The sequence below is a fragment of the Pteronotus mesoamericanus genome, unplaced genomic scaffold (assembly GCF_021234165.1).
Source record: "Pteronotus mesoamericanus isolate MK-2021 breed Mesoamerican mustached bat unplaced genomic scaffold, CSHL_Meso_final contig_68, whole genome shotgun sequence".
In the NCBI taxonomy this organism is placed as follows: Eukaryota; Metazoa; Chordata; class Mammalia; order Chiroptera; family Mormoopidae; genus Pteronotus; species Pteronotus mesoamericanus.
The window spans coordinates 10,886,698-10,911,331 of NW_026555234.1; the positions used below are offsets into that span (position 1 = coordinate 10,886,698).

At 39.4% G+C, this 24,634-nt stretch overlaps 1 protein-coding gene across 2 annotated transcripts in view; it reads left to right on the forward strand.

The window, feature by feature from the left end:
• The window catches only part of SLIT2 (slit guidance ligand 2), a 318,355-nt gene that overhangs the window by 16,869 nt on the left and 276,852 nt on the right, over window positions 1-24,634 (forward strand). For both annotated transcript variants that reach the window (XM_054581986.1, XM_054581987.1), the window contains exon 4: window positions 334-405. In XM_054581986.1, coding sequence (XP_054437961.1) covers window positions 334-405 — 72 coding nt within the window. The remainder of the gene's footprint in view (window positions 1-333; window positions 406-24,634) is intronic.

The window sequence follows — 24,634 nt, forward strand, 5'->3', positions numbered from 1 at the left end:
GTTAAGCTCTCTCCTTAACTACACGCCGGAATCTGAGTCAAGAAATCCTTTTACATCGTGTATGTTCCGGTTGACTGAGGTAGCACGGGATGTGAGTGGAGAGTTTAGGCCCCGTAATCATCATCTGAGTGAACATAATGGAAAATTGCCGTAAAGAGTCATGTAACAAAAGGTGTAACCAACTTTTGATTTGCAATGCTTGAATTCTCTTGAATGTCATTTCTTTCTTTCCTGAAATACAGGATGAGGCATGACACTACAGACTCATTGTTGGGTATTTTCTCTGTAACATACGCTTTGTTTTTTCTTTCTTTTTTTTTTTTTCCTCAAAAGGCGTTTAAACAGAAATCACCTTCAGCTGTTTCCAGAGTTGCTGTTTCTTGGGACTTCGAAGCTATACAGGCTGTAAGTAGACTGAAATAGTTATTGTTGCTTTGGGTAGGACCTTGTGTTGTATTAAACATATTTTGGATTTGTTTCAGTGTGCTGTCTTGGAATTTATTCATCACTAGATTAATGGATTAAGAGTTTGCCTTTATTTTTAATGGAAATTTATGATTGGTTTTCCCGTAATTCCAGTTGGTTTTTTTTTTTTTTTTTTTTTGTTAGCATTTACTGGTTTATGTATGTGTTATTGTGATTGCATTATTCTGTTTTGGCCGTGTGATGCCGGGAAGGTTTACCTCACTTCTTTGTGGACATTTGTGATTAAGGTCTGAAGAGGAAAAAGGCCCCGGCACTTCCTCTTTAGAGGAAGTTTGGCCACATTTCCTTGTAAAGTCGGGGGTTCTTAATGTCAGCTTTTTAAATATTGTTTTTGTACTCAAGTATATTTATTAGTCTGGAAATGTTATTAAAAGGTATTTAAAAAGGGCTATAAATTTCTTCTTATATGTTCCTTTTTAAGGCCAGAATTCCAAACTTTGCAATATGAATGACTGTAAGGGTTTCATATCAAGTACGTCATCGGCTGTTAACGGAAGTTCTGGGGAAGGAGCGTAATGTGAGTTGTAGGCAGGATCAGCTTTTCTTCCCTAAAATGCTTGTTCGCTGACCTAATGTGTAATAGTGAAAACACATTTTTGAAAGCTTTTAAAATTAGATTTTCAGCCATGTGAATGATTTTGTGCAGATGGGCGATAAGCTACAAAGTGTTGGGAAAATAAATAGCAATGATTATTGATGTTCATGGATCTTGTGGAAAAGCTGCAGGGCTGTATAGAGGAAACTGCTTTGCACGGCCCCCACCTGCACAGTGGAAAGTCCCGTAGGTTCGCGTTTGTAGGGAAAGTGAGCAGACCGCTCTCCTCTGAGCTTGACTCTTTGTAGCCAAGGCTCCTCAGCCTACTAGCTCAGTATTGTTATTGATTCTGGAAGTAGGGAGACTGTCCTTCCACGGCCCTGTCCTCATTGTAACCAGGCTCCCTGTGAGGTCCTTCTGATACCTTAGCTCACTAGAGAGAACCTCCCCAGCAGGTCAAGGGGTAGCCACCTAACACATCTGACCTTCCTCGAGAGCCTGACTTTCCTGTACCTCTAAGGAAAGCCCAGGTCATCTAGCGCTATTTCTCTGCTTTGTGTTCCCTGCTGGGTAATTGGCTCAACCTAAGTAAATGTGGAAAAAAAAATCAAATAAAGCAACCCAGAGACTGCCTTCTTAATAATAATTCTCTTGGGACTAGCTTTACCAAAGAAACAGGATATAAGCTATTATAAAGATTATAGTATGTATATAAATTGATACTTTTATTTAAATGATTGTGCTTAGTTTATAAGAAGGGCCATAGAAATGGGTTTACTAGCATCCTCCTTTCTGCTTTAATTTCTGGTGAATGAGGGGACTGGGAAGAACTGACTTCAGGGCCGGCATACAATGAGTACTGTTGAGCTACTGCTCTGCTAGTAGCACACGTATAGAAACAGTACATTGCCTAGGAAAGTGTCCATTTTCTACGAAGCTGTGAAAATATAATTTAAACAGAATGACTGCCATCTAGCATTAAAATTAGCCAGCTGAAGAGGTGAAGAAACTTCAGCACTAACTCTGAGAAATAAGAATATTTGATTTTTAGAAGTACTTGGATTAATTTTCTTGAGACTCTTCATTTCAGGTGGTATAATCCAGTTCAGAGTCCTTTACCAGCTAACTATATTCTGTTACCATCTTTTCTGACAATATCACATAGTGGATCAAGGGATTTTCTTTTATGATGTTTTCTAATTTCATAATTTAAGGTGCTCTATATATGAAGGACACTACAAATCTTAAAGAAGTGAATTAATGAAACAGAACTCATACAACTAGCAGGGGTGTCTAACTTTTTGGTGTCTCTGGGCCACACTGGAAGAAGAAGAGCTGTCTTGGGCTTCACTGTAAATACACAAACACTAACAAAAACCAATGAGCAAAAAGCAGTTTTAAGTAAATTTACGATTTTGTGTTGGGTTGCATTCCTAACCATCCTGGGCCAAATGCGGCCCGCGGGCTGTGGGTTGGACACCCCTGCTTAAGGCCACCTTTTCTAGATATTTAAAAGCATTTTAAAGAACAGAAGCATGGTTAGCTAGGAAATGTGTTCAGAGTTATGATGTTCCTGTTTAGCAAGAAGGTTTCCTCTGGGGAGTATGGACGATGAAGTTTCGTTTGTTAGATGGGACTGGTTGGAAGTGGGACTTGGATACACCTTGGTAATCCTGAAGTTAGAGCTTGATGGTTCAATGTTTACTATCGATTGGGATTTGACACCTGATGTAGACACTCCACGCACTTAGAAAGATGGAGATGTCTTTTTTTTCGCCATCCTCACATCAGGAACTTCCTTTTGAATTGAGGCTCCATTGTCTCATCTGAATTAGATGTAGTGGATCGTTAGCAGTGATCTTTCTACTGAGAGGATAACCAATAAGCTACATGTGTCTACTTTTTTTTATGATGGTGACCGCTAGTTAAATTAAACAGCGGCCATTAAGAATCTTTAATAAATAAAGAAACAAAGACTTGTGAAGTTGACTGCCTGGTTAGTGTAATTTCCAAGAGGAAGGATGCAAGTTCATGTTTTCTTTAGATGACACAGGTGCCTAGTAGCTCACCCGAAACAAATGTTCTAACAGATGGAAAAAATGTGCACAAATCTGCATCCAAACATGTTCTTTAAAATGCTAATTTAAAAATGGATCTTTCTTTCACAGTGACAGAACAAAGGATATGGGATTTTTGACAAGTAACTGGGAAATTTCTTGGGAATAGGGGAAGTTTATTGCATGTATGTATGAATTGATCAATAGTTGCCCTATTCTATAATGTGATAAAGGCATACACATCTAGAACTCATAACAAAAAGTTTAAAATTTATTTTCTCTATAAATTGTATAATGCTAATTAATATCTATATTCCTTTTTCTAACTTACTGTATCTTTAGCCATTGTTTAGTACTATTTTACCTGATACATGACTAATGAAGAAATTTACTAGTTTAAAATATAGTGTATACAATGACTTTTAATTATTATTGTTTGCTTAGATTAAAGCTGGTCTCGTCTACTGGACATTACAGGCCTGGGCGAAAGTAGGTTAATAGTAATAAATACAACAATTGATAAATAATAATACTTTATTTTAAGAATAAATGTTCGTGGACTCACAACTGTAAACCTACTTTTGCCTACCTCTGACTGTAGACACTTTCTGAGCTTTTGTCATGAATAATCACCATTTGACTCTTGGCTGAACATGAGATGCCAGGTGAAGAAGCACACACTCTACTCCGGACTCCCAGTGCAATATAAAAGAAAAAGAGGGCATACTGTATATGAACTATGATTTGACACGGTTGGTTGCTGTGAGCGGCCAAATATGCTTTTCCTTTGCTGTCTGCTCCAATTTCTCTTTGGACGGGTTGAGAGAGCACTACATGTTCAGGTCAAGATGTTTGCTCAGAAATAGTAGTACAGTTGCAGCTGTGTTTGTTGGAGCAGGAGACTAGTTTAAATAGCATTACCATTTATCCAGTCCATTAACAGAACTCTGTAAAATAATACCAACTCTGCATAAACTACAGGACAGTGTAATAAAATTACAAGCACTTGTTGACAGATGGAAAGTGTAAGCAGAGGGAAAGGAAAGGGCCCTAGGTTGGAGGTTAAAAGAGACAGTACGCAGTTTTCTTCCTGTTTGTAGAAACACCATTGTCCCCTTTGCTCCTCCTCCAAACGTTTTTATTGTCAGTTTAAGAGTGGAGAAAATTACGTTCAGAGCGATTTAAAGCTGGCTAACTGAGAGAGATTTCAGAGGCTTCTGAAATGGTCCGTTATGATGGGTGGATATTTGTGAGTAGCAATTATATATATATGTGTGTGCAGCATATACAAATCTTCTTGATAAATGTAACCTTAAAGGTGACTGACCGGAGTGATTCACACTTTTCAGCTTGAGTTTACAACTACTAATCTGGGCTCATTAGAGAGGAATTTCATTGGCAGTGCTGCGGTGGAGTATTTGGTTATAAATATTTGCTTTGTGGTTTCCAGTTTATTTCTTTGAGTATTATTATATTTACCCAGGCTTCTAATATAAACTTAGGTACCCAATGCATGTAGCAAAAACTCATTTTTCACTTGTATCTACCAAAACAAAACCAAACTAACAAAAATAAATACATAGGTCCTGATGATTTATTTTCTTTACTTCTTTGAATAAAAGCCTTTTTATTTCTGATTCACAAGTGGCATTTATTATTCCCCGGTGAGCTTTGAAGCCACAAAATTATCGAATGTTATAAATAGTAATTTTAAATCTAAGGACTCTTTTTATGGCCCAGTGACTACTTACTTACCTGAGACAAATAGATTTTGACTGCTTAATTTGATTGGTCAGGTCGATTTATTTGCTGTCATGTAGGATCTCAGATTCTCAAAATTGTTTTTGATAGTAATAATTGGGGCCTTTTGAGAGGGAAGTTTAACTTTTTATTTTATGAAAGTGAAAATTAATTTGCAAAACATTACCGATATACAGTCAAGCAGTCTTTATTTCCCTTTTGCCTAGTCTGATTGAAGGAATCTTAGGTTTTGTCTTTTAATAGTTGTAAGAATAGCACACGTTAATGTGAAAAAGGCTCGGATGATTCAGAAAAATAGAAAAGAGGGAGTAGAAAACATTCATTATTTCATCATCCAGACGCAATCACTAGTATACTTAATCAATTATTAATTTAGTTTACTTTTTATATGATTATACATATAAATGCTGGTATATATGTATTAAGAAAACATTTTGTTTTATATCCCCAAGGTCTAGTATAAGGCTTGACCTTTAGAAGGCTCTCAGTAAGTGTTTGATGTATTGAATTAAGTCTCTGTGGGTTCAGGGTCTGTAGCTTGAATGAGCAAATAGTAACACTGGGAGGGCGTTATGAATAATGGAGGACTGAATTAAATTTAAAGGATAACTTGGCTAATTAAAGGTTTAGTCCCCTTAGGTTTTCTAAACATGGAGGGTTTTGGTAGACACAGCATAATCAAAATGACCCATTTTTCACCTAAGCGAAAAATTTACCCTATTTTATACTTACCTGGCAGGGGAGATACCATGATCACAAAAAATATACCCTAATTTAATATAACACTGTACTTATATAAAAACAACCTCCCTGTTCTCTGATGCCTGTGTAGTCTCATAAGTTTCTTATATTGAAGGATAAGAGCATAATACACCAGTGGAGAAGACCGTGTAGAAATTCGCCCTGAATTAATTTCTGCCAGCTCTGATTAAAGATTGGGGACCTAGAGGTGTCAGGAGCCAAAGTTTCCTGCTTCATTTTACTCTTGGCCTGTTTGGCCCCTGCCACAATAAATCCGACAGTGATTGTGCAGGGATCGCAGGTTCCAGTTGCTACGGTGACCGTTGTCCGGCCAGATCGACATCATTACTCATCTAGTGAGCTGCCTTGATAGCCGCTGCTGCTCTCTATTGCTGAGCTGCATGTGCAGAGGATAGAAGTTCTTCAGGGGCGGTGTGCCCATGGGACCCTTTGGTGCAAGGAGATGCTATTTGCATTGTTAGTGCTGATGTTTTGCTACGGGGAACAGATAGGCTCTTTTTTTTAATTGTAGTTTTTCCATTACCATTTATGTCCCCGTACCCTCTTTCACCTCCACCCCCGCCCCCTTATCTTTGAAAACAGACAACAGGTAAGAGAGATGAAACTTAGGAAAGTGTTAAGTGTCAGTGATTACAATACCAAGTCTGTTATTATTCATTAAGAAACTTATTAATTAGTAGTCTTGGGCCCAAGGGACTCTGTTCCTGCCACTTAAAAAAATAGGGATACACAAGGAGGATTTAATTCAAAGAGATTGCATAACCAGAGGTTTGTTTTTAAGAAGGTAGACAAAAGACTTGATATGTGGGTGTCTGCATGCACTTCACAGTAGCCTTCCCCGCTTGCTCAAAAAAAAAAAAAAAAAAAAAAAAAAAAAAAGAGGGAGGGGCAAGCCATTGAATAGGACTTATGTTTGATTTTGTTTTTAAATCAACATGTAATCCTATGGTTTAGAAGTTATAAGTCCGGTGGAGATTAAGATTGTATTTGAGATTTTGGCCAGGCCTCATGTTGATAGTTTTTACTTCAAAGGGATCTCTAGTAGAAGACTTGTTGCTGGAGAAAGTCAGAACTTGGCAGGTTTCTACTATTGTCAACCCACAGAGCAGACACTCTTGAGTGTGAAATCCACAGTTCACGGCATAGGAAAGTCAAGTGCAAGAGGTCTCTCCTAACTCCTGTGCTTGTTTAAATGGCTGCTTTCCCAAATGTAAGCGTTCCTATCTCCACCCACAAATACCCGTGGCATACCAACCTCAATGTGGCAAACACCGTGATAGATGCTGGGGAGAAACGCTGGCATAACATGTGGTGCTTGTCGGCCCCAGCCATTGTGAACAGATCTGTGATATGTAAATTAAAGCATAGAGAGGTTGTGTTTTCTGAAACATGAATTTAAGTGTGTGGTTTTCACATCAAAGAGATGTCATGAATTCACATCACCGGGGGGTAATTTAAAATTTGACTGTAAATCATAAAGTTCCCACTGCAATCTCAAGATTATAATTTGGTGACTGAAGTGTACGTAAATATTAACTTTTGGAATAACTTTCCATAGCATTTTAGTTCTGTTGGACTAATTTTAATGTGTTTACATTGTGTTTTAAGACAGCAAAATCAATTAATTTGTATTATAAGATAGGTGTGCAAAATGCTAGTGTTTCAATGCCGGCTCAGATACCAGTGGCTCTGCTTTCTTTGGAAATCAGTTGACACTTCAGGAGTAAAGTTTACTTATCTGTAAGGTGTGAATGATCATATTTACCTCCTGAGAATATTTCAAGTCATAATTTAGACTCTGCATTGAAAAAAAATTGTTAACTTTCAAGTGTGATGGGAATCATATTTATATTATTATCATCCTCTCATTGCAAAATAGGGTAAAAATAATGGTCACGCAGATGTCCTTGCAACTTGCCCACAGTCAGCAAATCTCCTTGTTCCATTTCGCCTCTTTCTTGCATTCATTCTCAATGTAATGACAAATATATATGCATATCCACATTTTTCTTTTTTGCCATTACAAATCAACCTAAAATGTGCATTTGTACCATTGTATTTCTCCTTGTTTGGCCACAGGAGGTCTATTAAGGCCATAATGTTCTTAGTAAGATCTCTTACCCTCTCTCCGTTGAGGATTCATATAGTTTTAGAATTCCTATATAACATGAAACAAGGACAGAAACAGAGACTGTGGCTCAGAAACTACTTATGTTTGTCTACATCTTTAGGTTATTGTTTTAATGATGCGTGTTCCTAAATATCACAATGAAGGAAAAATACAAATTAGGATATCTGAGTATACTATTCCAAAAGTTAAGAAATATACATACGTTGCTAAGGAATATTTTTCACTAATTGAAGTTTCCATTTTTAAAACAATATAAGGGAATTTATCAGTGTAGCTTGTAACATGCAACTATGATTTGATCTGGGGGGCATTCTGTGATCTTTAATAAGCGGTACACATGACTTAAGGGCATTTTTAAACTTAACATTATGTCTAAAAGCAGTGCACGTTGCCAACCTTTTAACACTTGGGATTTAACAACATTTGATTATGAAATAGGTTTGATTACGAAGTTAGTTTTGTTTTGAACATAACGGGTTGTTTTTTATATGCACATAAGCTTTGCAGTTGGGTGAATGCGGTGTACGTCCTTTTTATTACCTGTCCCCCGTAACCAACTTAATTGTTATCACCGACTTTTTATAGAGAATATCTGACAAATTGTGATATAAGAAACTTTGGGCAGGCAATACACAAACAAACCCTAAATTCTACAGAGGGAAGCGAAGAGAAGTAGAAAGTCTTGGCGTCGGCAGCCCCCTGGGCGAGGGTACGGCATGGCTGTGTGAAATGTTGTTATGAGAACATCTGTGCCTCTTGAAATGTCCCCCAAACGAATGTGCACAGCTAAGTATGGCAACCTGATTCAGTATTAAAAAAAAAAAAACACCTTAAAGAAAAGAGGAATAAATAAGTCTGGAAACAGAATGGGAAAAGATAGCTTTGCCCCGTCATGATAAATTTCTCCTACTAGTAAAAGATTAAAGCCTGGAGTTTGTGAATAGCTGAGAGCAGCACAGAGGAAGGTTGATTGCTTCCCCTCCAACAGTTCCAATTGATTGAAAAAAGCCTAATTTAAAGTTCTGTTTGTTCTATGTCTTAAACCATCAGAATTCTCTTTTAGGACTGGGGAGGAATGCTCGGGAGGAAAAAGATTCCAAGGATAAAAAGTCATGGCAAGCTGACAATTGTTCCTAATCCTCACAAAATGCTGGAGAAATTAAATTTATTCTTTATTGCTCAGAGAGTTACCTAGGTCACTGGGCGATGGGAAAATTGAACTGGAAGTCGAGTAGGCGCAAGCTTTGTTTTGTGTCTACATGCTTAACCTTAGACACGACAAGGCATCTTAGAGTGTTGTGGGAACTTGGTTCAGAGCGTTAACACCAAGACTTTTATTGCCCAGGATTTTAATAGGCTGTGCTGTCAGGAGATGAAAATGCTCTGTTTACATTTCAGTGTTAAATGATCATTTAATTAACACCTGAGGGGGAAAAAAAACTTGTGAAATTCTTAGCAGCTTTTATTGTTCGTTTCCTGGGAGGTTTTAATATCCAAGTTTCATTGAGATTTCTTTTTGTATGTAGAGACACAAAGGACATTATAAACTTTTTAAGGAAGACAAACAGTTTAACCTTGACCCTTTTTCCCCTAAAATATTAATTTAAATTACCTTTGAAACCTGGTGTGTCTGTTTTAAAGGTTTTTAGATTAAAATATATTAAAAGTAAGTCTTAATTGAACACTTTATTTTTTGTATAAATATTTAACCTTTAAATATTATTTAATTTACATTCTAAACTTTCTCCTGTAAAACATTTGAAATTGCCAATTAGTTTACCTTAAGAAGTTTAATATATTTAGGATGCTAATTATGAATATTTTACATCTTTTAAACTACCCACTATAGTTAACAGTGTTTTAAGAATGAGGCTTAAAATACATAATCATAGGCAAGGAAATCCTGTGGGAAGAAAAGGTACCTTATTATTATATTTTCATGATTATTTAGTTAGAGTCACTTACTATCATGTGATGAAAGAGGTTTATATATAGACAGTACCAAGAATGATGCCATTAATATGAAAATTCAAATTCAGTTCATCAATTACTAAGTGATTAGATGTTATCAAACTACTTAATTTATTCTTGATCTTTTATAAAAACAATTACGTAAAAAGAAAAGGTCTTGAGGCCAATTATTAATGTTTAGAGAATATAATATGTACTGTCAAGGGCAGCTGCATACTCAGTGACACTTTATTTTTCTAAAAAGATGATTAGAACTTGTATCTGTTACTTCTCCTATTTTGTGTGGATATACAACTTCCTATTGACTATATGAAACTTTAAAAATATAGTATGTACTGCAGGCATGCTGTTAAAGTAAAATCTTTCTTATTTTTTCCAGAAATCAACACGCCGTTGTAGTGTAGTTTGTCTAAGGACACTATTTTTATTCATACCGAGTCTAAAAAAGTTTATCCTTTTTTATGTTTAAATTCAAATGCTTCAGGATAAAACCCGCTTTTCTGTATTATTCATGGTAAAAGAGTGCAAGGAGGATTGAATATTGTTAGAATCTCTTAATAGAAAGCCCTGCTTTGAACCAAGAATTAGATTCTCATTTACAAAATACTGCTGAGCATTACACAGGCACTTTGTACAATGCTTTATGCTCTCCTAACTTCTATCAAGTTTCAGCTTTTTCCCAAAACTTCCCTCTTTTTTTTGTTTTGACCCACATCGATCTTTTTCTTCCCAAAGTTGCTTCCCCACTCACATTCTAATAACATTATATAAGGATCCACCTTTTGACTGAAGTATTTGTAAGACACAAAATGCTCAGAAGTTAAAAAGTATGAAAGAGAATCGGGGAAAAGAAACAGAACCTCATTATTTAACATACTGGATATCCAGCTTTTTAAAATAATATAGTTCATTATACCAACCAATATTACACACCAGCTTTGGGGGTATGTATGTGTGTGCGTGCACACACGTGTGTGTGTGTGTGCGCGCATGTGTGTTTGGTGGGGATACTAAGAGCTAGAGAAAGATAAACACTTCGTGAATATTCAAAATGCTTGAAGAATAAACATTTAGAGAGATTATATGAATTTTCACTTACCATAGATAACTGTGTTGCATTAACACTAAGAAGTCCAATGATGTGCGCTTACGCTGAGAAAGACAGTGTTAGGATTTTATGCATTAATTATTTGGAATCTCTAGAAGTTAGGAGGAGCGATTCCAGGGTTTATTTTAGATAAAGTCTCCAGGTTTACCCTTTTAAAAAAAATAGGAATGACTGTTCTAAATATAAACAATATGCTGTAACAAAGATATTTGATAGTTATTCTATTGAAACCATTACATATAATGAGATTGGGAGAAAGGAGATGTAGAAATACTCTATTTCACTCCGTTGTGGTTAGGTAGTTAAAATTAACTTCCCTTCTGCATAAAACCCTTTTTGCCTAACTTTCAAGACCCATTATAATCTAAGTCTACATTACCTCTTTAATTTTATCATTGCTATCACAGCATATATGCTACAGCCCAGGCACACTAGTTTTCCTGATACTACTTGGAATTTTCAGCACATTTCTGCACTCCTTCCCTGCTTCCAGTTTTTAGTAGTTTACTCTCCTCATGTAACCTTACTTCCTTGAATCAAACCTTTCTCAGCTGCTTCATTTTCCTCCAAATGATCATCCAGCAAAATGTGGTGACTGTGAAAACAAACACTTGTTTCAGACTGCCAGAGTCTGAATCTGAATGTGTAACCTTGGGAATGTTACTTATTTATCTGCCCTGGGCCTCAGTTTCCCCTTGTGTAAAACTAGGGTGGTAATAGAATTTACCTCGTAGAAGTGTTGTATAGATTAAATTATTCACTCAGTGACTAAGGCTTAGTATGATGCTTGGTATATAGTAAGCGTGTTTTTTTAAAAATTATTTTGTTTTTATAATTAAAACTATTATTATTATCAGGTTCATATAATGTGCTAAGTATTGTTCTGTAATCATAACGCATGTTAACTTTGCAAAGACTTCTTTTCTAATGTTTGTCTTTGTTTTACATAACAGCATCTAGCTTAGTGCAGGTTTGGATGCTACATACTTGCCAACTGAATGCTTGGAAGGAGGCCAGAAAAAGATAGTACCAATCGTTTGCGTTTGGAGTGAAATATACATTATGGCAGGAAGGGAACTTTCATCAGAAGTCTGAAGACACAGGAGTTGTGTTCCTAGCTCTGCTGGTCATTAGCTGCAGATTCTGAGCAAAGGTTCTTGATGTCTTTTTGAGGACCAGTTTCTCTGCCAGTGAATGGTAGGTCGGGTGAGAGGGGAGCCACAACTCCTGTGTTCACCATCACATCACCAGAGGTTAGTCCAGCGCCTCCTCCTGGTGTCTAGGGGATGGCCAAACAGAATTGAGAAAAGGATAGGAAATCAGAGCATATCAAAGATTTGTTCTAGCTCTTTTTCAGAAATTTATAGGGAACTCTTCACAGGACTTGCACAAATTATAATGGTGGAATTGTTCATGGTAATAAACCTAGATGAGATAATTAGATTGTGGATGAATGAGTTTGATGTTATTTTCTTTCCTATTAGCATTTAGAAAATAAGGCTTTTTTTTTTTTTTTTTTTTTTTTTTTTACTAGATAAAGAGAGCCTGCTTGTGTTTTGCATGGCTTTGTATTAAAAGTGACTTGTTTGAAGGTTTAGGTTTAAAAAAAAGATTAAAGGAGATTTGATGGTTATGCATTATTAAGTGGTTATCCTGATACTTGATAATCCCTCAATATGAGATAAGTGATATATGACTGAAGTAGTTTCAATAATCACCTGCCTCTCAAACATCACTAATGAGAGCATGAAGAAATGACTTACAAGCCAAGCAAGGCAAATTGAGGGAGTGCAATGGAGTTGGTTGACTCAGGTTTTTTATGTTCTCATTTGTGTTATCGTCTTTTGATTGAAATAGGTTTGAGTGCAAAGACTGTCATTTTCCGTAACTCTCCTGAGTAAATGCATTGTGTATTCCAGACAATGTAATTTCCCTGACCTTTACGGAGAATAGAATGCAGAGAACCTGAATACCCTGAAGGCAACTGAAACCTGGAGTCTGTTTCTAAAGGACAAGTTCACTCTCTGCCTTGGTGTGTTTTCTTTTCCCCTCTTGAAGGGGAATGAATTCCACACCTAATGAATAGTTTCAAGGAAAGTTGTTAATCAGGTACTCCAAGTGACCACCCTGGATTCTTCTTTTATTACGCAGGGGCGGGGGGTGGGGGGGTGGGGGGGTGAGTATGTGATGGAATGAGAAAGCAACATAGTTGCAGTTGATAAAAGGAAATACCTTTTTTCCTCTCCCCACCCACCATGTAATCCTCTGGAATTTAGTTGATGCGGGGGAAATCACTGCAGCAAATAGTGTTTGAAAATGTGAAGTTGTATGAATGAGATTTGTAGCTACAATGAGTACATTAAAAATCACAAGGTATGTCAATCATCATATTTCAGGGCCAGCGTTTTCACCTAAGGGGGTCTGGGAAGAGTTTTCTTTCTTTATTCTTGTCATTCTTCCCGCAAAGCTTTGCACAATGGGCTGTAGGACTATTATCAACATTACTTCTTATTCTTTTCTGAGTTACCAGATATCATTTTGCTGCCCAAAGATGGGAAGGTAGATCAAAATCAGATGAAGAATTTGAGCTAAATATGACAGAGGGACTAAAAAGAAGTGTGAATATAACAGAATGCTATTAAAATGGTCAAATGTTCTTCAACCCTTTCCCATTCGAAAACCATGCACTGATTTAAAGAAAGAAGAGTGGTTTAAAACAACTACAGTGCAATCCAGATATTGCTTTATTTTCTAAATTAACTGACCTGGTTTAACAACACTATTCAAGAATAGGAAAACACATTTTGTTAGAGGTTTATTTATTTCCAAATAAATGCTATACTCATATTACCAGTATGGTATGGTATGTTCTGCAAGTTATTTTTGTTATCTATAAGATGATTCCAGTTTAAATTTTTTCAAGCACAGCTCTTCTTCCCTCTTCTGATTATTTTAAGTTTATTATATTTCAAAGCAATGAGTCCTAAGGTGTGCTCTCCAGGGATACAGGAGAAAAACGCCCTGTGGTCACATGTGTCGGGAAGTAAGGAAAGCCACTTCCGCTGCGGTGACGGGCTTGCACTCTTGTGCACAGGCTCCCAGGCCTGGTGCCATAAAGCACTGGGCTGAACTGTTGAATATTTGCCTCTCAGAGCTACTTGGCTGTTCAGGCCCCCTCTTCCTCTGCTTCCCCCTCTTCACTGATTAATCCAAATGACAAGAGCTGCCTTTAGCTCTTCCAAGGAATGACCACTCTTTGTTCATTGTAATTGAGATTAAAAAAAAAATTAAAACTATTTTAGGCATGGAAGGTCAAAGTTAATGTTACACTTTTTTGAACCAATGATCAGGTAAGTGTAAATGGCTTTTTATAGTACATGGCTTGAAGTGTCTGTTTTTTAGCCCACCTTTGAAGGTGAACTTTGCTCCTTTTCTTTTTTTTTTTTTTTGGTTAGGGACAGAGAAATTTAGTTCGTTCTGTAAGAATTTTAGTAGCTTAGCACTGGTATTTGCTTAGATATGTGCTATGTGTAAAATCATTTGTTAATGTATACACACACACACAAACATCTGAGCAAATACTGGTGTTACATTATTGAAATTTTTACAAAATCATCTAAGTTTCTCTAAAACACACAGCAGCGCTCAACTACTTTAATGACTGAAAAGCTTTTATTACTGGACTCTTTCTCCTTCCTTGCCTATGTTATTGTGCTCCCTGAAACCTGCTTTGCTTGGCATTCTTTAGCAACACGAGGAGGTATGCGCCCTGAGAGCGGGCTGTAAACTTGCAGGAGCCTTTCCCATTCCACAGAGAGGGTGTTGAAGCCAAAAGCATTTTTACGTTCAATTTGTAGATATTTAATGGACTTTGAAACTCTATGTTGATAGAGTTTAATTTGTTTAGTAGTTTTTACCAAAACCCGTCTCTTTGGGACTAAATGATACACCCTCACACACACACACACACAAACATATACACACTTAAATATGATGGATTAAGATCAGGAAGAAAAAGGAAAAATATGTACGATAAATCTAAGACAGCTTTTTTTTGCATATACCTGACAGGTAGGTTCTTTTCACCAGGACACTTATATTGGTCATTACTGAAAATTATAGCCCGTCTCTTATTTCCTCCCTGTGTGTTACTTTGACTGCCAGTTCTTATTTATGTTAACTATGGAAAAAAAATGTATCAAAGGAAACACCAGGTTACAGATAAAAAAAAAATTACTACTTCAAAGCCTGATGGTAAATGGGTTTAATAGAAATAATTCACTTCTAATACATACAATATTAACACATTTATTTTTTAGACTTTATTAAAAGCATCAAACGAACCCATTTTCTAGCAGTTTAGGTTCCCGCTGCTTACGGAAGCTGAATACCCCCACCCTCTTTCCCACTTCCCGGGTCTTTTCTCACCACCGTTTATCCTGCTATATATTCAACTCCTTTTTCTGGTTGTCTGTCCCTCCCAATAAAAATGTGAGTTTTATGAAGGCAGAGAATAGTCATAGGTGCACAAGAAATACTGGTTGAATGAACGACTGATGCTTTGCAACAGCTTTGTCAGAATTTGAGTCCTAGCTTCAGCGCTGCCCAGCTGTGTGACTTGGAACACGTTGCCTGACCCTGGGCCTCGATACCCAACGTCACAGAGGCACGGAGAGGGTGAGACGATGCAGCGCATCGGCCACAGAGTTCAGTGGATGTTAAATATTTTTCATGAGCTGAACAACTCTTAAATTGGCTGAGGAAAAATAACCAAACATTTACCATCATCTGTTAAAATCATTTGATATTGCTTCTGGTTTTCGGCCGAGAACCATTCCCACACCTGCCTTCCCATCATCCCCTAGTGTTACAGTGGAAAGTCCAACCACGCACAGACACATTAAAAGATGCTTATCATTGCCTTCTTTCTTCCTACGTATTTTATGAGTTCATCGTTTTCATGCAGTTTTTTGTTTTCCCAGTTCTGCTTCAGGAATGTTGAAATCCCACCTGGCCTTGCTAACGAGTAGGCACCGCCTTACTTCCCCTCAGCAGTGACTGTTGTCAGTCAGAGGGTGCCACCACCCTGCCTGGGTCCTGGGGTCCCTACCCCTGTGTGGCTGTGCAACATCAATAAACAGACACCTTCCAAGGTGCAGATATGTTTACTTCTTAACATGATTGAGTCACACACCGCTAGCCTAGGGAATTAAAAATTTGCTACTTAGACTAAGTTTAGTATATGAAAATTGTTCTATTTTTGTATTATGATTGTTTTAAACAGAATCCTCTAACTAGGTGGATCACTCATCGAGGGCTTGGACTTAACCTTTCTGTCCACCATAGAGCAGTATTCACATAGAGTGGGTACTCAGGTATTCACAGGTGGGTGGAAAAGTGCAGGCAGCACAAGGCTGCACAGTCGTCTCTCATGACTAGTGAGCTACAGGAAGCCTTTGTAGCTTTCACTTTCAAGTATCTTTGCATTTGGGCCTGGCTGGTGTGGCTCAGTGGGTTGAGCACTGGCCTGTGAGCCAAAGGGTCACTGGTTCAATTCCTAGTCAGGGCACATGCCTGGGTTGCAGGCAAGGTCAGGCCCCCAGTAGGGGGTGTGCGAAAGGCGGCCGCACATTGGTGTTTCTCTCCCTCTCTTTCTCCCTCCCTTCTCGTCTGTTAAAATAAATAAATCTTTAAAAAGAAAGAAATTAAAAAAAAATAAATATCTTTGCATTTGTTCTCCCTTGATAGCATTTAAGTTTAAAGAGTAGTGATCTGTAAACTTGTTTAATCAACATATTTTATTTCAGTATAGGATATGCACTTCTACACAGGTGGCTTTTTTGTGCCAGGTGCCTTCTGGTGGTACTGTTTATTCTATCTGTGAAAACCTGCAGAAAAGGCTTCTTTTTTTAACATCTTTTGTAGTACTTATCAATCCTTTCTTGGTATTTTGCACATTTGTCTCTGCGTGTGTGATTTTTGTTTCATTTGCAAAGACAACAAAAGCGCTACAACGTTACTACAGAACAGACATTGCTGATGCGGCAGGAAGCGGCTGAGCAGCTGGTCGCCTGTCGTCCTGCTGCCTCCGTGCCTGGGCTGCGAAGGCACAGCTGACATCACTCGGTGAGCTCGCACCTCTCCGCATCGCTCTGGGGTATGGGCCTCTGACATCTTTAGTAGGCTTTCTATTGGTCACTGTGTTAAATCCAGCGATGTATTCCTTTCCACCTAAATTATCTTCCCTGTGCAAGGGGTAGGGAGGAATTCGCAGTGCCTCTGCATAAAAGGGCATTATCTTATCTGAGGGAATCCAGCCCGACAGAGGAGGTGAGTCAGGAACGCCCAGCTGGGAAGCTGGGAAGCTGGGAAACCCGGACTGTGCCCTGGAGGGCAGTGCAGGGAGAGTGAGTCAGCGATGATGCGCAGGGTGCGGTGAGTCCAGCAGCAGCAGCAGCAGCAGCAGCAGCAGCAGCAGCAGCAGCAGCAGTCGCGCCTTTGCCCATCCTGGCCTCATGGGCCACTCAACAGACAGACTGAAGTTTGCACAGAGTGTGCTCTGCCTCTACTCTTGGAATAGTTGTAGCTGTAGAAACTACTCAGGAGACCATACTACTCATTGTTATTTTTCTTGCCCTAAATCAAAGCACTGATTTATATTTTTAAAGAGAAAAGCAGACCAGTATTTCATGTATATGGTTGGAGACAGACTGTACACAACTATGGAGAAACTGGTGCTTCCTTCTGTGCTTGGGGACCGGCACCCCGCTCCCAGAAGTAGGCTCTGATTGGAGGAAGGGGCTGCGATGAGGGCGGGAGTGGGGAGGTCAGCTGTGTAGATCTCACAGATGGAGAGCAAGACCCAGCAGCTCTTCCAAGTGCTGTATTCACATTAATAGTTACTCATTTCATCGACAATGAAGGACAACCAAATTACAGATGAGGAAACAGAGATCCCGAAGAGATGATGGAACTTGCCCGAGTGTCAGGCTGGCGTTTGAATGCGGTGCAGAGCACTTCGCCACTTATGTTAACGGACTGGAGACAAAGGTTTCCTTTAATTAGGTAAAAAAGACTAGAAATTCATGAGCCTTATGATGCATTTTAAACGCTCACCATGTTTTATGCATCGTTAACTGCGCATAGGTAGGCGCCCTGCAGGGGGCTCCTCACACTCTTTCTCCCACCTTTCCTGTCACTTATCCAAACCTGAAGCTCCAAGTCACCTTGTATAGTTCCTCCCCCTTATCCCCACTCTCAAGTTCTGCTGACTCTCCCTCCCGAGCACTTCATGCATCTACCCTCCCCTTTCCCTGTCTTTAGCCTACTTCCCAACCAGGGTCCCTGCTCCGTGACATCTTCACTGTTACCATCGTCTGCCCGGCAGGCAGAGGCCGGTGCCCTAAAGCACCGCAAGGATGATGCCCCCTCTCCAGCCCAAAATCATTTTGCACATTAGCAGAGCAGTGAAGATATTGTAAAACATTTTCCCATACCTTACATTCAAAGGAACTCTGATGAGTGTTTACCATTGCCTCAATTTTAGAAATAAAATAGCTGCAGCCTGAAGTGTGTAACTGACTTGCTAGCCCACCACGTCAGGGCTGGTCAAATTGTGGAACTGTTCTTTTTCCCTGAACATCGTCTAATACTCACTCTCTGTAGTGTAGATTCCTGCCTTGGCCTTCCTCTTCCCTTAGTGGCCCTGAGTTCTTATTTCTTGATGTTTTCTCACTGTACCATATACTTGAAGAATTATACAAGTAAGTGAGCTGTTCTCGAGCCTCTGGACTTTGGTTTCTGATACTGCTGTGTCTTCTTCACCAGGCAAACGTCTTTTCCCTACCCAAGACCCAGATAGTGCCTCCTCCACTATGCAGGACTCCTTGATTTCACTGCAGAAAAGGGAACCCCATGTACTTTCTGTTTCAGGAGAACAGTGCGTTCCATTTGGAAGTCTCACTGGCCAGCCTAACACAGATGATACCTCTTCCCTGGAATGTTTCCCCTTCCCCTATACTGCCGGACAGGATACCTCGCACCCCGCTGTATGCTGACAGGACGCCTTGTATCTCGGGAGAATGTTAGAGCAGAGGGCATATTTATTCCTCTCACTGTCACCTTAGGCGCTGGCCTGCAGTTGGGACTGCTGCCTTGACTCAGTAAGCTGACTTTAAGACTAGACCTAAAGGACTCAAATGTGTGACCCTCCTCCGAGGCTCTTCTTGGAGAGCTGAATTGGAGCCGGCTCCCCTGCCGCCCAGCCTCACTGCCCTGCTTATGCCTCGGTTAGTAGTAGGTAACCGCTGCCTGATAACAGAGTGAGTTTGTCCCTCTCTGTCCTTCTAGCATTCAAGCTTCCGGGGGCAGCTGCTATAAGTCTCTTTCATTTTCGTGCTCCCCAAAGCAACCCCCATATCCCTAAGCCCATAGCAGAGGCTCAATAAATGCTCGTTAAATAGATTTAATAAGGGCTTTCCATTCTTTACCTCCAATTTCCATTTTCAAAAGGAAACTTCCTTTTGAAAAAGAAAAAAAGCTGCCAGGAACACTGTATCTGATGTTTGAACAGTTTATGTGTGAAAAATACTAGAGCATGTTTATGGGTGCAGATTGGTAAGTCAATGCAACGTGCAGGTAGATAATCCCAGCAGTTACTGTATTTCATCGTGTTGCTTATGGGGGCGTATTGTGTTCATTTATTTTAGAATTTAAAAAGAAACAGCATGTAAGTCTGAGAGAGCCAAGTTTGGGCGGGCAGGCAGGGTGGAGTTACAACACTGGTTTGCACAGGGTACTCCCCCAGCCTGGCTTCCTTGCCAGGTAGGTGAAGGGAATATACTCCTTACCTTATTGGGTTGCTGTAGAGACTGAGTTTGTGGTATCAGTAAAGTGCTTACACTTAATGAATTCTCAATAAATACCACTAATATGTTATTAGAAACACTGACACTTTATAATGAATTTGCATGGTTTACTCATGTGCTTGAAAATTAGAACATTTTGTTTTAGTTTCCAAAATGCCAAGGTGATGACGTCTCTACCCAGGGGAATATTTCATATTGTGGATGCCTTTGGAAAAAACTCCTGTTTTCTTTAATTTATCAATAAGATATAAGCCATTTAAGTACAGAAAATAGGTGGTTATGGTTAGTGGGTATGCTTTTGGTTGCAAATAACTGAGTCCTATCTGAATCAGGCTTCAGTAATAAGGAAAACTGTGATTTCTCAGAGCAAGAAGTTCAGGGGTGGGTCAAGTCATCGCTTTCCATTTCTTGCTATTTCATCATGCTTCCCTTCTCAATGGCAGCTTGTCCTAAGGCTTTGTTCCTGGTTTCAAATGGCTGTTATTTAGGATTCATGCTTCCCTGCTCATATTTGGTGGGAGGGAGAGGAAGAAAGAAGTGTCAGAGAAAAGGAAAAAAAAAAGGAGGGAGAAAGGAGAGGAGGTATGTCTTCTCCCCACAAATTTCTTCCTCCAGTGGACTGAGCCAACTTAGGCGAGGTGCATAGCTGTAGACCGAGAGTTGCCCAAGAAATGCCCTAAGTGATTGGTTTAAACTAGTTAAGATACCTCTCTGGATTTTCGGAAGGATGGATAACTGAAACAGATCAACAGTCTATTAAAGAGGAGGGTCAGTTCGTTGATGTGGGAATTAACCATTTACCACCATGAGGAATTTAAATTATGAATTTTCATTTGATTTTATCATGGGGATTTGGAAAAGTTGCTATTATACCAAGTTTTAGTTTGGGCGCATAAAACTGAACCTCTTGGAATTGTTGATTTCTTTTTGCTTTATTTTCGCATGTAGGGATAATGAAGCCCATCTTTCAAGCTTTTGAGTTGGCTAAAAATAAAATTTGTATAAGGCCCAGGGCCAGGCACATAATACCGGCTTGTTTTGAGTAGTTGCTATGGTTGTTGTGTTTTCTTGGTCAGAATTTACTTATTTCATCTTTATCTCATCTCTACTCCAATTTTCCATTTTCAAATTTTTTACAATATGAGTCCACAAGGGTATCTTGTTACCACATCTAAGTTAATACACCCAAGAAAAAACTCATAAAGGTCCTTTTTATTTATTTTATTTAAAAAATATTTTCTTTGTTTTAATGGATTTTATTTATTTATTTTTAGAGAAGGGAAAGGAGGGAGAGTGAGAGAGAAACGTCAATGAGTGATTGCATCTCGAGTGCCCTCTCCTGGGGACCTGGCCTGTAACCCAGGCATATGCGCTAGACTGGAAATCAAACCAACAACCCTTTGGTTTGCAGGCCAGCGCCCAATCCACTGAGCCACATCAGCCAGGGCAAGGTCCTTTTTAAAACATAACAGTTCAGTTTATGTTTTGCTAAATGTATAATTAAGTGATCTGTGGTCCTCACAGAAACGCCGTGACGCAGACATCGCTTATGCCATTGTGCAGATCTCTTTATCTCTTTCCTTCTCTCAGATGGGAACTTCATGAGGACAGAGACTGTTTTCTTCACTGTTGTATCCTCAGCATCCAAAATGGCATCTCACATGTTCTAGACTGGGAGCTGCTCAATCAGTATTTGTTGAATGAGAGGAGAACAGAAGGAAGGGAGGAGTTCAATGTGGCCCTCAAAGGTTAAAGAACGCTCTTATTTTGTGATATTACACTTGACGTATAAAACCCACATTCTTTGTGGGCCTTTGGGGCCTGCATACCCTGTCCCTTACTCTTTAGTTTCATTCTGCGTTCTTTCCTCTTTGTCCTGTAGTTGCATATGTATGTGCACTTACTGCAGTATGACTTGCCTTTCACTTCCACAGGGCCCTTGCATATGCAGATATCTAGGCCAGTACCTCTGCCTGCTCAGCTCCCTGCTTCCCTCCTATACATGGTCATTGTGTCCTGTAGTATACTCTTATTGAGATCCTTCATATTCCAGTTCAAACATCACCTCCTCTGGGAAGTCTTCCCTGATCCTCCAGGTTAAATCATTTTCTCCTTACACACCACACTATAAGCATATTTTCCAGAACTGTTTGTTTTTTTTTTGTATTTGTATTGTTGATGTAAGAAATGTAGAAACATGTAGAGAATTTTTTAAAAATCCTCACCTGAGGATATGTTTGATATTTTAGAGAAGGTGGTGGAGGGTGGGGGGGGGGGAGAGAGAGAGAGAGAGAGACACACACACACACACACACACACACACACACACACCGCCCCCCCGCCCCCCACTTGTGAGAGAGAAGCGTTGATTGGTTGCCTTCCAAATGTGCCCTGACCCGGGATGCCAAACCTGAAACCTTTTGGTGCACGGGACAACACTCCAACCAACTGACCCACCCGGCCAGGGCAGAGAATTCTTATGAGTTTCTTGGAGCCAAAACTGACAATTGCCGAGGAGCAAGATCTCAAATGCTCCAGAGAATGACAGTTTTGCAGCTTCTGTTGTACATTTAAAATTAAGGAAGGAAGGTAAGGAAGATTTACATGTAAGTGGGCTAAAGCAAGGCAGGAACCAGTTACAAGATAGGTAAGATTAGGTGCTCTTTTGTTTATGCTTATCTTAAAGGCATTAACCTAGGTGCACAAGAACAATGGACAGGGCTTGCTTAAGGCAAAGAATCCTTTTACTGAAAAAGTTATATGGTTGGGGCGTTTCTACCCACCATGACCTGTGCAGGTAGGAATTTATAATCAGGTCACCCTGTGAGGTTTCTTGTAGTTTTTCTCCACAGTGTTATTGTTTAATGAATATTCCTTCTTTGCCTGAGTTTCTTGGAAATGCGGTGGGTGTCTACTCTTTAATGTTTCCCTAATGCCTGACCTAGCATATCCTAGGTGCTCAATAAAGATATTTTGAATGAATGTTGCCAACCATTGTCTTGCCAGCCTAATTTCTTTTTTCTTTTCCTCACTAAGTTACATTTTTGGTTTGTAGAAGAGGGGTGAGTGTTTTTATTAGTCCCTTACTTTTTTCATGTGTCTTTTCTTATAACATAAATGCTGGAAAATTGTATATAGTTTTCAGGAGCAGCTACTGTCTTCTTGCCTCAATTTTTTCTTCCCATTTCCTTCTCTTATTTTAGGGCTCAGCTTAGACTTTACCTTCTCTGGGCTTCACTGTACCCAGGGCTAGGTTAGATGTCTCTCATCTGGGTGGCCCTAGCACCCTGTTAACGCAGTCGTCACTGGTCTGCTTTTCTAATCGGTCTCCCCATGGAGCTGACAGGTAGATTGAATCTGGTCTGAGATGCCCGTTGCTTAACACAGGACTTGGCGTAAGAAGCCCCAGAGCTATCTTTCCAAATGAATGAATGAGAATGCATGTCTGGCCCTTGTGTGATGTTTTTCCGGTATCTAAATCACTCCAGGAAAAGCATTCAGTAAACAGTTGGAATTTGAGTGTCTTCAGTGCAGCATGTGCACCCTTCAAGGATGGCTCAGAACCATCCGCTTTTTAGCGACCTTGTAGTTGGGGCGCATGTTGGACATGGCCTGCAAGTGCCTGTCTGAGGAGGGGAACAGGGCTGAGACGCTCTGCCAGCTGCTTGTTGTGCTCTACCTGCCCCCCCAGAGGCTCCTTCAAAATTTTTTTCCCACAGGGATGCCGTGTGTAATAGTATGGCTGGCATATAGGAAGAAAATGGGAAAACATAATTAAATTTCTATTTAAATTTTTCTCTCTGCTTTTGTCTGTATTTTATATATTCAGTTGATCTTAGTACAGTAACATTCATTTATAAATGCATGAATAAGTTATGTTATACTGCGTGGGGGCAAACGTAGGTTTACAGTTGTGAGTAAGCAAAGCACAGTTTATTTTTGTTTTATTATTTATTAATTATTGTATTATTTTCCACATGCACAGCGGTACGCCTACTTTTGCCCCTGGAAGTTAACAAAATTGCCCTGATAATGATACGTGATTGAAACGGTTATCGAGAACTTTTGATTGAACTTGTCATTCCAATGTCATGGTAGTTTCCAAGTTGATTTGCAGCTTTTTCTTGATGCCATGTTCAGACGGCTTAGGGAGGGCTGAGTGAGCTCAGGGTAAGGACATCCTGGGCGTCCCGTGCACCACTGTGTGCATACGTGTGCATGTGTGAATCATGTGCATGTCCCTTATCCCTGTGCATATGCTGAGGAGAGAACGGATGGACTCTTCAGGCTGGGTTCAGGCCCACCCCAACGTCTTCTGTTTTGGAAAGGCAGGCAGACGAATTTGAAGATTCAGTAGCCAGCTCCCCTTCCACATGAGGACTTGAGGAGGAGTCATCTTCTCCCCATTCGTTGGCTTCCTATAACCCTTTGGATGTAAAGCAACCACTTCGTTTCTTCTCGCCTCTGGGATATGATACTCATGAATGAATGGTAGGTTTCTAATCTCGGCATAGAAATACTTGGAGTCAGAATATTGTAATTGGAATCATATGTGATTGAGGCCAAATAATTAACCACTCTGAGCTTCAGTTTCTTTCCTTATAAGATGAAAATGATACTAATTAATTCACAGATGTGTTATAAGGGATAACAATATGTGAAAATGGTTGGCATGGTACTAAGTAGACAGTGTTTATAGAATTTTTGAGTTTTGAACATGCTAACAGCAGACTCCTTTCTCATATTTATTTGCAATAATAAAAGCACAGCTGGAGAAGTTTATTCCTTATCTATTTTTAACTAGTTAAAATGTGACTATTCCATTAGATGGTTGGCCAACGGGCTAATCTGTTTTCTGAGGAAATAACAACCTCCCCTCCTTTGTTGGTCTATTTTACGAGCAAGCACCATGTGACTGAGGCATGACACAATGAGGGAGTTTTCGTCAGTGCCCAG